Source organism: Mobula birostris, chromosome 14, assembly GCF_030028105.1.
Source record: "Mobula birostris isolate sMobBir1 chromosome 14, sMobBir1.hap1, whole genome shotgun sequence".
NCBI lineage: Eukaryota > Metazoa > Chordata > Chondrichthyes > Myliobatiformes > Myliobatidae > Mobula > Mobula birostris.
In genome coordinates, this window is record NC_092383.1 from 29,548,088 (window position 1) to 29,567,192 (window position 19,105).

Consider the following 19,105-nt stretch of genomic DNA (forward strand, 5'->3'; position numbering starts at 1 on the left):
CAGTTTCACAGGCTTGCAGATGATACCCTACTGTAGTAAAATTGTACCTAATCATATTACAGCAAAAATTATGCACTTCCATTAGATTAAAACAGAAATATGGTGAACATATTTAATCAATATGTTATTTTCAATGCATTATTTACATTTTTCATTATTATGTTGCTTTTAAGAGTAAAATTAGTATTAGCTTCTCTAAGCTATACAAGTTAAGTTACAGCAGTTCACATCAAAGTTGCTGGTGAACGCAGCAGGCCAGTTCACCAGCAACTTAGATGCATGTCGCTTGAATTTCCAGCATCTGCAGAATTCCTGTTGTTTAAGTTACAGCAGTTAGTTATTTTGTCTCCCTTTCTTTCAAATGTATTATTCCTGCTTTTTTGAAAATTCTCAAAAACATTACATCGATATGATTAATTTTATATATATAATGACATATTATGCACAAATTAAAGAATTATCAATTTATGGGAGAGTTTCTTTCTAGGAGATGAAAATCTCAATTCAGAGAACTCTTAAAATTACATTGCATGTTAATGAAACAGTATAATTGAATAATGAATTGAATATTAGTTAATGACAGTGCTGATAACTGGTGACTCAAACACAAGGAATTACTCCAAGTCATATTTTCCTGATCTCAGTATCGTGAATTTCAATAAACATCCAAGCTGGTCTGTGGAAGAAAATATTGCTACTTTCATACTTCTAGCAACTTTTTTCAATGCATACCCTTTCAACATATGACATTTAACTAATTTCCAAAGACAAATGAGCAATCTCATGTGTTCTAAAAAATGTGCACTGAAGTGTGAAAGCTTCAAAAATTGCAAATGCAGGAGACATCTTAGTCCAAGTTAGATCTACTTCACTCTTTCCTGCATCCTATCGGCATAATGATCAGAAAAAAATCCAACTCCTACTCTGCTGCTTCATTTTTGCCATAACTATTTAAAACTACCTTGCTTAATCTGAAAGGCAGCTTTCAAAACAGCAACACATACAAAATGCTGGAGAAACTCAGTAGGACAGGCAACATCTATGGAGGGAAATGAACAGTCAACCCACCCACCTACCATCCCCCCTTACCTGAGTTCACCTATTCCCTGCCAGCTTTATGCTTATTCTCCTCTCCCTAACTCTTTTATTCTGGCTTCTACCCTTTTCCCTTCCAGTCCTGATGGAGGGTCTCTGCACAAGATATTGACTGTTCATTTCCCTCCATAAATGTTGCTTGTCTTGATGTGTTCCTCCAGCATTTTGTGTGTGTTTCTCAAGATTTCCAGCAACTGCAAAATCTCTTGTGTGTCAGTTTTCAAGATAGGCTTGTTCTACATAGTAAGAAAATATGAAAATAAATGTGTGCAGAGACAACAGAGACCCATATACAATTCTCTACCTTTACATTGTAATCAGTTTCCAAGACTTTCTCAGTGGGTACAGGCCATGTTTGTAGAATAAATATGGTGTGAGGTAGGGCACCTAGGGGAATCTAGTTTCTCTTGAATTCTTGTTCTGTAAGATTTCCAGGGTCCTGCTCGAACTGTCCTCTAAACTAAAGAGCCAAGATGAACAAACAAGATTCCATAAATAGCTGGAGAACAGCAGAATATTTCATGCTTTCAACGTTTTCTCAGAAACAACACTCCCCCCAAAAAATTATATGGTCACTGATTTATTAAACTGTTTGTTGCACATAGTATTCTAGTTCCCTACCACATATACACAGAAAAGCTAATACAGCAAAACCTTATATCAATCAATGGAAGCGCTTCCTTTATATGGTCTAAATGATACAAGTAAAGAATAATCATACTCTTCTGTAACTATACAATTGAGATATAGATAACTGCTTTTCAGGTAAGTTGTCAAAATCCTGGCCTTAATTGTTAAAAGATCAACAAGTAACTGTTAACATTATGGCTCTGGTAAATTCTCGACAGCATGAATAAACTGCTATTTCTTCTCCATAATCTGAAAACATAACACATTAATTCAAAGTACAACCGAATCAACAGACTAGCTTTAAAATAGTTATGGCGCAGGAGCCAATGCAGCCCTGCAATTCTCTACCACCAAAGTCACATCTTTTCTTAAATCTGTAACTTCTTACAGCCTTACAACCAAAATTTTGTTCATCTTTTTGTCTCTCTCCCTTTATCCCACCACTATCATCCATACAAAGGTTCGGTGTTTTGGGTAACCATCTATAAAGGTACGAACTGTTCAGATCAGTTTATTATTTTTCTCCCCTTTTTGTCTTTTGTTTTCCTCTGAAAGTGGAATCATACCCATCCTGACCTACTGGGCACATCTTTCAGCCCTGCATTCCCCTTGCAGCTGATTCAGCCTTTTCTGGTCAAAAAAACACGAAACGTCAGCTGTTTTGCTTTCCACAGGTACAGTCTGACCTGCTCAGAGTTTTCAGCATTTCTGTTTTTAAGGTTCATTTTATTGTCAAAGTACACATGTACAAGACAACTTTGATAATTGTCTACTCAAGATAAAATTAAATACAGAAAAACCATGTGTTGAATGAAAAGACATCAATTCCCCCCACCCCAGCACAAGAAAGAAAAGAAAAACTCACAGACACCCTCCCCCACAGCAAAAATACTGTGACAATAACAGTCCCCAACCCCTTTAATCACAGAAAAGAAACAGCAACAGTAAAAGTCCCTGACTCCCTCACCCACAGAAAAGAATAGGGGCAATAATAATCCCTGACCCCCTCACTCATAAAGAATAGTGACAGTTGCACCAAAACCCCAATCACCCTCTCCAACACACAAAAAAATAACAGATCACCCATCCACCAATTGTTCACAAGAAAGAAAACACCGAAAAAACAAAGGAAACCAATATAAAGTACAGTCCAATAATCATATAAATCTCAGAATACTGGAAATATTATTTTGTCTGTATATGAGGAGAGTAGCCACATGAACTCAGTCCTTCCGTAAAGAGTGACCACTGATCCGGGTCTGAACACAAATGATCTGGGGCCAAACGTGCTAATCCGGCTGCTGACCGTCTCTGTTAGGAGCCATTGATGACCCCCCTCCACAAGTTAAATTTTGTGGTCCTTCTCAGCTGTGCACCCCCCCCCCCCCATCTCTAACCTCCACAAGGCACCTCCTCTCTGGACATAGCACAATGCTATATCCTTCTTCGATTGAGTTCCAAACTATACTTCACAGGCTCCAAAAGTTTCCATAAAATAAACAAGACAAAAAGAACAAGCAGAAGGCATAGAAGAAGTGAAATAATTGGAGAGATTTGCTATCTGGAGATGTCGCCCGAGGAATCGTTGTTCCATACTACCATCTTCACTGGAAGTTTGCTTTACCTGCCCATCTCACACTCCTTTAACAACCACTCTAATATAGACCTATCTCTGATCAAACTTTTGACTGCACATCCTTGTCAACCTTTCTTGTCTTTGTCTGTGGCTTTCTGCTTTTTTCTGAAGCGGGGTGATTTTTATCACTAAAAATGCTAAAGAAATGTAAGTTCTTTCTTTACTTAATTTCAATGCAGCAAGAGAGCTGGGGCACTAGCAAGGCTGAGAGCTAAGCAGACCAGACCAATGGTACCATCACTATTCCTGGCCAACATCCACTCACTAGATAATAAAATGGACTTGCTCAAACTGAGAATGAATACACAGAAAGGTGAGAAACTGCTGCAGTCTAGTTTTCACTGAAACATGCCCGACTCGAACTTTCAGCTCAACTGGGATGACTCTGTTCGAAGCAAATAGGAAATCCCTTTCTGCAATGTACACAGATTCCACATCCTTTGGATTTCGGGAAAACAAAAGGAGGTGGAGTTTGTGTGTATATTAGTAAAGACTGATGCACAATCTTATCTGTAATTTGTGCCCATTGAGGAAATTGAGCATCTTACAATTAAATGCCAGCCATATTACCTGCTCAGAGACTTTATTGTTGTGTTTATCACTGTTGTCTACATTCCACCAAGAACGAACACCAAGGACACACTAGGAGAGCTTTACTGTATCATCAGCTCTCTACGAAACAAGCATCCAGACGGTGGCTTCATAATTATAGGAGACTTCAATCGTGTTAAGCTGCAGGACATTTTACCCACAATCTACCAACATGTCACCATGGTCACTAGGGGAACAAACAAACTGGACCATGTTTATACAAACAGACACGGTAATTACTAAGTTATTCCACACTCTCACCTCGTCCTCTATGACCTCATCTCCATTATGTTAATCCCAGTATACTGACAGCTGCTGAAAATGGAGAAACCAGTCAAGAGGACCATCAGAGAGGCAAGCTTTATTTTTCAACATTGTTTTGAACGTTTGAACGGATCAACTGATAGATGTTCAAGGAGGCCACCACAGAGTAGACATAGACGTCAAGGAATTTGCTTCATTTGTCAATGGCTACATCAGTAAGTGTGTAAACATAGGTACCTCAAGAATGGTCATCTCACGATCCAACCAGAAACCCAGGCTGAAAGGAAAGATGCACTCCCTACTGAAAGCCCAGGCTGCCTTTAAGTCTGGTGACAGGACAGCCCTCAGAGCAGCCAAGAGAAACCTCATTTTAGGCTTTAAGAGAACAAAGACAACTAAGACCGGTTAACATCTCAGGCCGAGTACTCAGAGAGTATGCACACCAGCTCACTGATGACTTCATGCACATCTTCAGCATTTCATTCATCCAGGCTGCTGTCCCCACATGCGTCAAATCAACCATCATGATCCCTGTATCAAAGAACTCTATACCTTCAGAACTAAATGACTTACCACTCCAGTGGCACTGGCGCCAACCATCATGAAGTGTTCTGAATAGCTGATAATGGAACATATCAAAACTCTATTCCTGCCACAATGGACACTCACCAGTATGCTTAATGACAGAACTGCTCTACAACAGATGCCATAGCATCTGTCATGCACCTGGCCTTGACACACCTAGAAAATATGTCAGAATGCTGTTTCCAGATTTCAGTACTATTGTTCCACAGACTTTGGTGAACAAACTCCTTACTCCTCTGTGTAAATATATCACTGTACAACTGAGCATTGGACTTCTTAACGAACAGACGTCAAAAAGGCAGGATGACCAATTGCTCCTCCTTCCCCATCATCCTCAACACAGGTGTCCCCCAGGACTCTGTGCTGAGCCTATTGTTGTAGAATCTGCTCACACATAACTTCACAGCCAAACACCTGAACAATCACATCATCAAGTTCGCTGATGACGCGACAGTGGTGGAAGAACTCAAGGCCTGGTGTCATGCAAATAGTCTCTTCCTCAATGTCAACAAGGCAAAAGAGATGGTTAACAACTTCAAGAGGACATACATCGCTCACACTCCCCTTTACATCAACAGCAAAGCTAGCCAACGCCTCTACTCTTTGAGGCTGAAGAGAGCTAGACTTTGTACATCTACAATCACATCATTCTACAGATGCACAGTAAAGAGAATCCTAAGAAGCTGCATTACCTCGTGGTGCAGGAACTGCGGCAGACTGAAAGGCTCTACTATGGTTAATCAAAACTGCCCAATATATCACTGGTACTAGACTACCTGCTATCAAGGACATATATACAGAAAGGTGCCGGAGGGGGCCAATAACACCACGAAGCATCCCACACACCCTAGTCATGGACTGTTTGTTCCACTCCCATCAGAGAGGAGGCTGCATAGCATCCACACCAGGACCACCAGATTCAAAAGCAGTTACTTTCCCCAAGCAATAAGGCTGGTCAACACCTCTAACTACTAACTCCACTGCCACTTCATTATTTTCTGCCTTACGTACAGCCTAGCAACATTTTACAGACAATCAATTATTAGAAGCTCTCTTATGTATTTATGTTTACTGAGTGTTCTATTATTATTATAATTATTATTATTACTATGTTTTTTTCTCTGTGCTGCATCAGATCTGGAGTAACAATTATTTTGCTGTCCTTACAATTGTATACAGGAAGTGACATTAAACAATTTTGAATCAGCAAAAACCAAGCACATGCTTGATTTCATATCATCATACCTTTATGTTCTAACAGTAATTTTAGAAATGTACTTCACTAGTTACATAGCCACATACTGCACTGAATTACCATTCTACTTATTGTATTCAAGTCTGGATTTTAGTCAAGTTTTAGATACGTTCCAATTAGAATAAAATTTACCAACTGCTGTTACAGTAAATTAGGATTCACTGGCTTCAGGAAAAGTCAGAAACAAAGAACACTCTCAGATATCATCAAATCACTGATAAAGCTCTTCAGACTTACTGTAATAAAATAATAAAACAAATAGCTTCAGAATGCAATAAATATAAAATGAATTCAAGAAAAATGCACCAAATGAAAACTAGAAAACCCCACAGTGAACATTTTCTGGAAATCCGTCACACATATTCAGATTTGTAAGCAACTAGATTTCAAACCATTAACACATCATCCTCTGCAACTTCTGTCATCTGCAAAGGGATCCTACCACTAAGTACCTCTACATTCTCCAATAAGAGTAAATACCCACTCTATTTCCACCTACAGGTAACAAGACCCTGCAGGATCCTGTATGTTTGATGCACCATCAATAACTCCAAAAGACTGGAAGTAAAGTAAATACCGAAAGGCTTATATTAGCAGTAAAATGTGACCTCCATCATGCTGAGTATCTGCCCATGGACTAAGGAGGAGGAGCAATAGCACAATTGCCTTTATTCAGGGTTCTGTGGGAGGAGCCACAGGAGCAGTCAGCAGAGGGGCATGTCCAGACAGGTAACCCAGTTACAACATATATATGGTTTACTACAATGTTTCAATCTAGTCATTTATCACTTATCGAAACTTAGTGGATACAAGCTTAAGCTACCCAACCTTCCCTTATCAGTCCACATGTCTGTTCCAGGTATTAGTCTAGTAAATATTTTCTGGACTTTTTCCAACACATTCCTATTCTTTCTTAAATAAGGAGACCCATGTGTACAGTATTCTAAGTGTGGTCTTTATCCAGGCTCTATATAACTGAAACATAACCATTAATTCCCTGGAAATAAACAGTAACATTTTGTTAACATCTCTATAATTGGCCACACTTATACACCTAACTCTACAGATAGTATCCCACTGCTAAATAGGTCTAAGTATTCTTCTTTAATTTAAGGTGGAAACCCTACTCCCAGTGCAGATTAAACTATTTGCAGTACATACAAATATAGCTTCCACACAAACTCTTTCCTTCCTTTATTCCCTTCGCTTCTCTCCAGGTAGAACACCACTGGTAGAATGAATACCAAAGATCTTCAACAGAGCAGTGTTCTTCTCTAGGAACATGGCATGAAAAAGATAAAAGTACACTGGGCAACTGAAAGTTCAGGTATTAGAGTAGACTGACAGAATGTTTTTAAACATAAACACGAGGAATTCTGCAGATGCTGGAACTTCAAGCAACACACATCAAAGTTGCTGGTGAATGCAGCAGGCCAGGCAGCGTCTCTAGGAAGAGGTACAGTCGATGTTTCGGGCCGAGACCCTTCGTCAGGACTAACTGAAAGAGCTAGTAAGAGATTTGACAGTGGGAGGGGGAGGGGGAGATCCAAAATGATAGGAGAAGACAGGAGGGGGAGGGATGAAGCCAAGAGCTGGACAGTTGATTGGCAAAAGGGATATGAGAGGATCATGGGACAGGAGGCCTAGGGAAAAAGAAAAGGTGGGGGGGGGGAACTCAGAGGATGGGCAAGGGGTATAGTGAGAGGGACAGAGAGAGAAACAGGAGAGAGAGAGAAACAGGAGAGAGAGAGAAAGAATTTGTGTATATAAATAAATAACAGATGGGGTACGAGGGGGAGGTGGGGTATTAGCGGAAGTTCGAGAAGTCAATGTTCATGCCATCAGGTTGGAGGCTAGCCGGACGGAATATAAGGTGTTGTTCCTCCAACTTGAGTGTGGCTTCATCTTTACAGTAGAGGAGGCAGTGGATAGACATATCAGAATGGCAATGGGACATGGAATTAAAATGTGTGGCCACTGGGAGATCCTGCTTTCTCTGGCGGACAGAGCATAGGTGTTCAGCGAAACGATCTCCCAGTCTGTGTCAGGTCTCGCCAATATATAGATCACCACATCGGGAGCACTGGATGCAGTATATCACCCCAGCCGACTCACAGGTGAAGTGTTGCCTCATCTGGAAGGACTGTCTGGGGCTCTGAATGGTGGTAAGGGAGGAAGTGTAAGGGCATGTATAGCACTTGTTCCGCTTATAAGGATAAGTGCCAGGAGGGAGATTGGTGGGGGAGGGATGGGGGGGACGAATGGACAAGGGAGTCGCGAAGGGAGCGATCCCTGTGCAAAGCGGGGGCGGGGGGGGAGGGAAAGATGTGCTTAGTGGTGGATCCCGTTGGAGGTGGTGGAAGCTATGGAGAATAATATGTTGGACCCGGAGGCTGGTAGGGTGGTAGGTGAGGACAAGGGGAACCCTATTCCTAGTGGGGTGGCGAGAGGATGGAGTGAGAGCAGATGTGCATGAAATGGGGTAGATGCGTTTGAGAGCAGAGTTGATGGTGGAGGAAGGGATGCCCCTTTCTTTAAAAAAGGACGACATCTCCCTCATCCTGAGAGCTGATGGGGCGGAGACGGAGGAATTGCGAGAAGGGGATGGCACTTTTGCAAGAGACAGGGTGAGAAGAGGAATAGTCCAGATAGCTGTGAGAGTCAGTAGGTTTATAGTAGACATGCTGATGAAGGGTCTTGGCCCGAAACGTCGACTGTACCTCTTCCTAGAGATGCTGCCTGGCCTGCTGCGTTCACCAGCAACTTTGATGTGTGTTGCTAGAATGTTTTTAACCAGTGTTGTGAAAGTGAAAGAACAAGACTGAGATGCAAGATCCAAGAACTTCTCAAAGCTGAAAGTGCATAAGAATGTATAATGGACAGTTACATCAAGAACATATTCAAATCCTTGCAAAGGTGGGACAGTAAAGAGCCAATGCCATTAAATTAATAGAGCTGACTTTAACCCTGTTATTGCTTTGGTTACAATGTTATTAGTTTTTATTCCCTAATTTGTCTTGAAAGAAAAGTTATTTTTCAATATCGGAGACATCACACAACGTTTAATATGTTCTCATAGTGGATCTCTGCTTATCATGTGGGTCAGTGATGCTGGGGAGACAGGGACAAGAAAAAAACCTGGAAGCATTAAGCAAATCAGAGAGCATCAGTGAGAAGAGAAACAGCACTAACATTTCAAGTCAATGACTTTTATCAGAAGTAATAAGCTTATCTAGGGCAGGTCCTGATCCATCATGACATTGTGAAGGCTTACTTGCCCCAAGAGTATTAATGATGAACACTCCCAGAGGAATTTCATTTAATTTCCTCTATAATGCTTCAAATTAGTGTTTGTTTTGGTCATGACAACACCCCATGAGTAACTGACATGGAAGCTAGACATAAAGAGTGAATCATGCTTGGAAGTGTTCAGAGAAATTCAGTAAAATTGCATACAAGAAACTGTTAACAGGAATAATGGCTAATGGGAAATGAGGCACAACCTAGTGACACATGTAAAACGCTGATAAGAAGGTACAAAATACAGTGTAGATATTAAGAATATGCACTTCAATTGAAACAATATATTTTAATAATTTGCTCTCGAGTTCTAATTTTTCAGTACTTCATGACTGCTTCTTCTGGTGGGAGAATCTAGACTAAGGTGCACTGCCTAAAATTAGAGCTGATTTATTTAGAAGATAAAAGGCAAGCAGAAATTTGGAAAATTTTCCATTCACCTGATACCCACAAGCAAACAAAAACACTTGAAACTCAACAAGTTTAAAATTTCACAATTCAGGTTGATTTTTTTTAAAAAAAGAAAGATAGCTGCAAATTCAGGTACAAGTTATCTGTAAACTAATTAAATAAAAGGACTGGTTATTTTGACAGTTTCCATCTTGTATTATCTTTCACTATATCATAATTTAAATAACAATGTTGATACCTAACTTGGTGAACTGACAAGTGCTAATTGTTATTTTCTTATTTACTTTCCCACTAAGAGTAACTTATCAAATATATTTGTACACAAATTTCACTATCCTATGGTTCAAAGAATGGAAGAAGGACCATTTCTGTACAACTCTGCAATAGCAGTTCCCATCTGATAGTGGTGAGGCAAAAAAATTAAGTGTTCAACACCCACGGATTCAGACTGAATTTAATCAATAGGCAAGAATTTTAATGTGCCTCTTTGAGCGAACTTTGTTGCCAATGCTAGCCCAGGGTATTACAGGAAAGTTACTGGCACGGTCAGAGCATTGGCTGATTAGCAGGTGGCAGTGAGTGGGAATAAAAGGATCCTTTTCTGGTTGACTGCCAGTGACTAGTGGTGTTCCACAAGGGTCGGTGTCGGGACCGGTTCTTTTTAAGCTGCATATCAATGATTTAGATGATTGAATAGATGGCATTATTGCTAAATTTGCAGATACAAAAATTGATGGAGAAGCAGGTAGTGCTGAGAAAACAGGTAGGCTGAAGGACTTCGACAGATTAGAAGAATAGGCAAAAAAGTGGCAAATGAAATACAATGTTGGAAAATGCAGTCATGCACTTTGGTGGTAGAAATAAATAAGCAGACTATTTTCTAAACAGGGAGAAAATCCAAACATCTGAGATGCAAAGGGACGTGGGAGTCCTTGTGCAGAACACCCTAAAGGTTAACTTGCAGGTTGAGCTGGTGGTGAGCAAGGCAAATGCAATATTAGCATTCATTTCAAGAGGTCTAGAATACAAGAGCAGGGATATGATGCTGAGGCTTTACAAGGCACTGGTGAGGCCCCACCTTGAGTATTGTTAACGGTTTTGGCTCCTCATCTAAGAAAACATGTGTGGCATTGGAAAGGGTTCAGAGGAGGTTCACAAGGATGATTCTGGGAATGAATGGGTCATCATACGAGGAATGTTTCATGTCTCTGGGTCTGCACTCGTTGGAAGTTAGAAGTGTGAAGGGGATCTCACTGAAGCATTCTGAATGTTGAAAGGCCTAAACCTAGTAGATGTGGAAAGGATGATTCTCATGGTGGGGGAGTCTCGGACAAGATGGCACAGCCTCAGGATAGAGGGGCGTCCATTTAAAAATGAGATGTGGAAAAATTTCTTTCGCCAGAGGGTGGTGAATTTGTGGAATTTGTTACCACAGGATGCTGGGTGTATTTAAGGCAGAGATTGATAGGTTCTTGACTGGTCACAGCATCAAAGGTTACAGGGAGAAGGCTGGAGAATGGTGTTGAGGAGGGGAAAAAGGATCAGTCATGATTGAATGGCGGAGCAGACTTGATGGGCCATAATAGCCTATTTCTGCTCCTATGTCTTATGGTCTTATGCTAACATCTCTCCATAATTTCCAATGCACAACCTTTCCTGATTTCTGACGGTCTATCTCTTCCAAGAACCATTCCAATTTCTAATTATCCAATTTGTCACCAATACAGCATTAACTAAAAGTATCCCCTAAGCATCAAAATTAATTAAGTTAAATTTTATTTGTTTCTGTAATTCAGAATAACATTAGAGTCAGGCCATGGATTTGAGCCTTGGAAGGTTTCCAGGCCTGGACAAGGTTGTATGGAAGACCGGCAGTTGCCCATGCTGCAAATCTCCCCCCTCCACGCCACCGATATTATCCAAGGGAAGGGCACTAGGGCCGATACAGCTTCGCACCAGTGTCGTCGCAGAACAATGTGTGGTTAAGTGCCTTGCTCAAGGACACAACATGCTACCCCAGCTGAGGCTCGAACTAGCGACCTTCAGATCACTAGACCAACGCCTTAACCATTTGGCCACGCATCAGCCCAACTCATTAATAAAAACCAATATATCTATTCAAGCTAATTCTATTTGTTTATGTTTGGGCCATGTCTCTTTGAACCTTTTCTATCTATGTACTTGTCTAAATGTCTTTTATCCACTGTAATTGTACCTGCCTCTACAGCTTCCTCTGGCAGCTTGTTCCACATGTCCACCACGTGTGAAAAAGTGTCTTTTCAGGTCCCCTTTAAACCCTTCCCCTTTCACTTTAAATCTAAACTCTAGTTTCAGACTTCCCTACCCTTGGAAAAATACTGTGGCTAAACACTTTATCTATGCCTTCATTATTTTATATACCTCGATAAGGTTAGCCTATGTTCCAGGGGAGAAATTTCCAACCTACAAATCCTCTTGTTATAATTCAAGCCCTTCAGTCCCAGTAAAGTTAACTGGTTACCCAGCTTATGTCTGTGAAATCTTCCTGTGCAAATCAGCAGCTGGATTTTCCTATGTGAAAAAAACATATAATTGGAAGTAATTAATTCCATGCTGATGTTTTTTGGAGGATCCCAGACTCGTGACTGCTTTTATTATAATATGCGAATACTATGTACTAGATGTAACACGAATTTAACATACAGCCTTTCCATCAGCAAAATTCTTCAAAATTAGCACATTTAAAAAGCTTAAGTGTGAAATGAAGATAACAGAGATTGGTACTTACTCCCTGATTTCCTTGAAAGCAGATTACAGGTTGATTTGGTAAGGAAGCCTAGGAAAGAAAGTAACTGTTAGTTTTAAAGAATCTAGTTTCTGAAAATAATGTAATAAGAGCTACACAACACAAAGATGGGCCCTCAGCCTAAATGACAGAGTAAAATGATCACTGCAGATTGATTATTTTACTTTAAATTCATTCTCCGATGTAGATCACTTCCTTGAATAGTCTCCAAGCAAGTCGTTTCGAAAATTCTGTGAGTAAAACGTTGAATATACTCCATATTCTAAAATTATTCATATTAGCAAAATGATCACGATTGCTGTCGCACATACTATTCTTAGAAATGAATACCTTAGTTGTATAAACATTTCAAACCATTACAATAGAAAATGCCTTCTATTAAGAAAGTTCCCAACATTCCTTTCACTTTTCATGCATCATAATACACACAAAGGTGGTGGCTGTGTATCACACTTTCTGACTTGGCGATTGATGCTAAGTAAATTATCTGAATTCTAATTATATTCCATTTTGTTGCACGAATCACTGAAATTTTTGAAATGCATATAATGAAGGTACTTTACAAATTAAGATTACTTTAAAATATGGAAGAGGGATTTATATATTTAGTGAACAAGTTCAGTTGGAAAAAATCACTTTCAAATGACATTAGTTTTGATATTACTAAACTAATGTTATTGACAATTATAATATTTTGCAAAGTTAACTACTCCATTTACATTTTCAAATACACTTGAAGAATTAGAAGTGAAAAACTTCTTCATTATTACTTTATTGTGGAGAGTACAAAGATGGGTTGAACCTTATATAAAATTATGGTTCAAACACACTCACTATACAGCTCATAAATCATCATAATCATACATCCATCCAAGACAAAATGGGAATAGTCAAATAACAATACTGTACATTGAATGAAAAAGAATTCAAAAAGTTGTATAAAGCTGAACTATATAGCAAGCAGCAAAAATATTATTGTTTCATATTATAATCACTTTAAACAATATGAATGACCAAAGCATGAATAATACTCAGAACCTGGTCAATCAATATTGTTCAAAATATAGATCTATTTTTTTTATTAAAGGAGGAAATGAAGGTTACTATTTAATAAATCATCTTCAAAATTACGCATACCTATGTGTATAAATTATCTATTCCATAGACATAGATGGGTCAAAGTGGCATTTCTGTTAAATGTTTTCATATCAGGAAGAAAATAAACTTCAGTTGTTCTGTGTTTTAAGGAATTATTAAATCAAAGTACAGCCTGCTTATTAAATTCTTATCCAACATTTCTAACTCCATTCACATAATTAAAAGAATAAACTCTAAATCGTCTCAAACCAATCTGTATGCCCTACTTCTTACTGCCTCCAAAACAAATGCTTAATTCTGTGAAACGCTTAAGATATTTTGTTGGAAAAATACTGAATTCCTATTCTAAATTCCAGCCTTAATGTGCAGAACAGATTATTTATTCATTAACTGGTATGGCTCTCACAGGCCAGTGCAATGAATACCGAAATGCATTAAAATTCAGGAAAAAAAATGCTTTTAGTTAATTGACATCCACTGGAAAACTTCAGCACCACAAAATGCAGAATTAATTGTATTCTCCTGTATATAAAGGTTTCCATAATTAAAAATCTTAAAAACAAAATTTGGTCTTTAGCTGGAAAATGCATCTAAATATTTCAATATCAGCTCTCTTAGATCCTTTGTACGTGCCATTCAGTATGAATTCTCAATATTCTGAACTTCTCTTCAATACAGTTATGACTGATTATAGTGTAAGCTAATCTGAATAACTTTATTTCCATTTTACTCAGACAAAATTTGTAAGCTACCATCAAGTAAATCTTCTTTGGTGTAAGATCAGAGTACCACCTACGAGCATCTCTAAGTAAAATCCTGCAAAATGTACAACTCTTAGATCCATTTCAAATCATAGGTCAAATATGCATATGTCAGCTATGAAGAAAAAGCTTAAATTCTAAAATATTTAAAATAAGTACAGTCCTGGCCAACCATCTGCAAATGATATTATATGTCTTCACAGAAGCTCAAAAAGTAGTTTTATTTTACACAACATTGGCCCAGGAAAGAAGTTGCAGTTTATACAGAAACACGACGTTCTGCAGATGCTGGAAATCCAGAGTAACACACGCAAAATGCAGGAGGACTCAGCAGGTCAGGCAGCATCTAGGACAAGAAGTAATCATCCGCTTTTCATGCCAAGACTTTTATCAGGATTGGAGATGAAGGAGGAAGAAGCCAAAATAAGAAACTGGAGGAAGAGGAAGGGGTACAAGCTTGAAAGTGATAGGTAAAGCCAGGTGAGGGGACGGTAGGTGGCTCGATGGTCTGTTTGGGGTCCTGAATGGTGGTCTAGTTTGGCTATACTTAAGCAGTCTTGACTGTACCTCTTCCAACCCTTTCACTTATAAATAAAGTCCATCCCCTTTTCCTTGTTCATCACTCTCCACCACACCTGTTCACAGGAAGTGGCTTACCTTTCGAGAACATCTTCAAAGAATAGAATTTCCCTTCCTCTACCATCAATGCTGGCCTCACCTGTATCTCCTCCATTTCCCAGTTATCCTTCCTCACCTTAATATTCCCCCACCTTAAAGGTGGGGTTCCACTTATTACCTATCACCCCATGAGTCTCTGCGTCCAGGACATCATTCTCTGCAACTTCCACCATCTTCAATAGGATTCCACCACCAAACACATTTTTACTTTCCCACTACTCTCCGCTTTCCACAGGGAACACTTTTTCCGTAATTCCCTTGTCTATTCGTCCCTCCCACTGATCTCCCGCCTGGTACTTATCCCTGCAAATGGAACAAGTGTTACATCTGCCCATTCACCTCCTTCCCCACTAACATTCAGTGCACCAGTAAGTTCCTCTAGGTGAGCAACACTTCAACGACAAATCTGTCAGGGTCATCTACTGTATCCGGTATTCCCAGTGTGGCCTCTCCTACATTGGTGCGTCCCGACATAGACTGGTGGACCACTTCGTCATGCACCTTTGCTCCATGTATAAAAGGTAGAAATTCCCAGTGTCAACTATTTTAATTCCACTCCCCATTCCCATTCTGGCATATCAGTCCATGGTACCCTCTACTGCCATGACGAGGCCACTTTCAGGTTGGAGGAATAACACTCTATATTCCATTTGGGTATCCTACAACCCGATGGCATGAACATCAACTTCTCCAATTTCTGGTACTTTCTCCCCCATTTCTCCATTCTGGCTCCCCTCTTACCCCATCTCTTCTCACCTGCCTATCGCTCTCTTCTGTTGCCGGTCCTCCTTACCTTTCTCCTATGCTCCATTCTCCTTTCCTATTTAGCCCTTTACCTATTCCACCTATCACCTTCATGCTTCTCACTTCATCCTCCCTTCCTCCACCCAGCTACCTAACCCCTTACCTGGCTTCATCTATCAACTTTCAGTTTGTACTCCCTCCACTTCCCACTAACTACTTATCCTGGATTTTCCCCCTTACTTTCACCTTCTGATGAAGGATCTCAGCCCAAAACAATGACTCTTTGTATTCCTCTATTAGATGCCTCCTGATCTGCTGAGTTCCTCCAGCACTCTGTGTATGTTACAGGTTATACAGCAACAGTTAAAATTCACTTCAGAATTTGTGTGGTAGGAAGTGAAAAATAAAAGCTAGGATTTCTGCCTTTTGATCTCGATTACTAATAATAGATTTACTTTGTAATAGAACATTAAAAGCAATGGAAGAATCAATTTGGCTGTGATTTATTTAGGTCAAATAATCAGTTTATTATTAGTTAATAATCAGTCTGTATTTACAGTGTCTTGTAAAAGTATTCAGCCCCCAACCCTTTCTTCACATAAATGAGTATGACTGCTAGGGATTTTGATTAACTTCACTGAGAGTTTGTATTTGTGAATAACATACTTTTTTTTCCACAGTACAGCCCGAAAAACTTCTACCCTGCGCTATATTTTACAAGTAGGGATGGTGTTACCTGGCTGATGTGCAGAATTAGATATACGTCATATGTACTACTTAGTGTTGAGGCCAAAAAGTTCCACTTTACTCTCACCTGACCACATCACCTTCTTCCACATCTTTACAGCATCTTTGAAGTGACACATTGCAAAGTCTTTACAGTAAGGATATGCTTTCTTTTTAGCAGTATGCGTGCCTAAATCTAATATTCTGCATCAGTCAATATGGTGGAGGTAAACTATAAAGTATGGTGGAGGTAACATCATGCTATGGGGATGCTTTTCAGCAGCAGAGACTGGAAATTTGGTCAGGATTGATGGGAAGATGAATGCTACTAAATACTGAGAGATCCTAGATAAAAACCTGCTAGCCTCTGCCAGAAAGCTTAAACTGGGGAGTAAGTTTGGTCTTCTAGCAGAACAACAGCCCAAAGCACACTACCAGATCAACAATGGAGTGGCTTTAAATGACGAAAATTGTTGTCCTTGAGCAGTCCAGTCAGATTAGTGACCTTAACCCAATCAAACATCTCCGGCAAGACCTCAAGATTACTGTCCACTGCTGCTCCCCAACTAACCTGGCAGTCTGAGGAATTTTGCAAAGAGAAATAGGCATATCTTTCTCCATCATGTAATGCAAAGCTAATAGAGACTTATCCAAGAAGACTACTGGCTGTAATAGCTGTAAGGGATGGTTCAACTAAAGTTCAAACTTCAATGTAAAATTTTCTTTCGGAGTACATACGTCACCACATACTGTACAACCCTGACATTCTTTTTCCTGTGGGCATACTCAGCAAATCTATAGAACAATGACTGTAAACAGGATTAATGAAAGAGCAAGAGCATAGAAGACAACAAACTTTGCAAATGCAAATATAAATAAATAATGAGAGCAACAAATTTCTGCAGCCCAGTCGATACTAAGTATTGAGCAAAGAGAGATGAATACTTTTGATCTAATATTTCAGCTTTTGAATTTTTAGTTTTTCACGCTTACAACTTCCTTGTTCTTTGGGCTCTACTTTAAAAAAAAACCATGTGATTCACAAATAAAAACTCTCAGTTCAATTGATCAAAATCCTTGGTCGTAATACTCATTTATATGAACGAAGGGTTGGGGGCAGAATACTTTTACAAGCCACTGTTAATAAGTTATGGAATTAAGACTGTAAGGGAAAAAGGTAAATTGTTTTCAGGTAACAATGTAATTGCAAAAGAATTACATAAAAATAAGAGAAAACTAAATATGTCAAATATTTAAGTACCTGGAGTTAAAATGGGAGGTAACTGAAAAATGCACAGAAATTTGACAGGCTCATACAGCTAAATGAATAATTTTACTGAAAGTAGAAGTCCTAAGTCTCTTTAATTCAGATTGATCTACTAGAAACAGTGGTCCTTTAGCTCAAAATAAGCCAAGTTATGGTTGGAGAAGCTATAGTCAGTGGTATCAACAACATTATTGACTCCAACATTTTCAAACACGGCGGAATTGAGCATTCTTACTATACTGAAAGTTGTTTTATCCCAATTCATGTCACTTCTGCTGAAAATTAAGGTGTGCAAGGAGATAGATAAAAATGATGTTGATATAAGATGGCACCGATGTACATTGGTGACTCTTTGTGGGCAGCAGGAAATTGTACCAGTTTTCTATTAAATGTATTTCTTTTGAACTACTTTTGCTGCAATCTGCATGTAAATTTCCTTTTAACAACAGACTACAAAATTATATCAATGATCTTCAGATCTCATGTTCGATGGTTAAACGCAGAGCAATTAAATGCTGCGCCTTTAAGGGTCAATGTACGGCTGAAAACGCGTGAGGAGAGGCAGAATTCAAACCAGGTTGAAGCACAAAGGGATGAGGCCTCCTCTGCCTCATACTTTGTTTGCGAATGTATAGTCACTTGGAAATAAGATTGACAATCTCAGGGCAAGGCTGCTGTATCAGAGACAGACGAGGCAGATCTCAACTGAAAAATGCAGATACACCGGACGTAGCTATCCGACTGGAAGGTTTTACAATTTTCAGAAACAATCGAACTGTGAACTCTGGCAAGGAAAAAGGTGGCAGCGTATGCTTTTCAGTCAATTCTTGTTAGTGCATGAACATTGGGGTTATGTCAACTTCTTGTTCTCCTGACTTAGAACAATTAACAATTAAACATAGACCATTCTGTTTGCCACAGGAGTTCTCATCCATGATCCTGACTGCATTTTACATACCACCAGCGGCCGATTACAAGCATGCACCCGTGAAACTGTATGGCATTATCTGTAAGGAAGAAACAGCTCATCTTGACGCAGTTCAAATTATAGTTGGTGACTTTAACCAGGCCTGTTTGAAGAAAACGCTGACCAATTATCACTAGCATGTAACCTGTTGCACCAGAGGTCTTAACACTAGACCACTGCTACACCATGATAAGTGCAGAGCCCATCATTCCTTCCAGAGACCACACTTTGGCAAGTTGGATCTCAGAATCAGAAACAGGTTTATTATCACCGGCATGTGACATGAAAATTGTTAACTTAGCAGCAGCAGCA

At 39.4% G+C, this 19,105-nt stretch overlaps 1 protein-coding gene across 4 annotated transcripts in view; it reads right to left on the reverse strand.

Moving 5' to 3' along the window:
- The window catches only part of LOC140209799 (RNA polymerase II elongation factor ELL2), a 101,515-nt gene that overhangs the window by 74,829 nt on the left and 7,581 nt on the right, over positions 1-19,105 (reverse strand). For all 4 annotated transcript variants that reach the window (XM_072278288.1, XM_072278287.1, XM_072278291.1 and 1 more), the window contains exon 2: positions 12,535-12,582. In XM_072278288.1, coding sequence (XP_072134389.1) covers positions 12,535-12,582 — 48 coding nt within the window. The remainder of the gene's footprint in view (positions 1-12,534; positions 12,583-19,105) is intronic.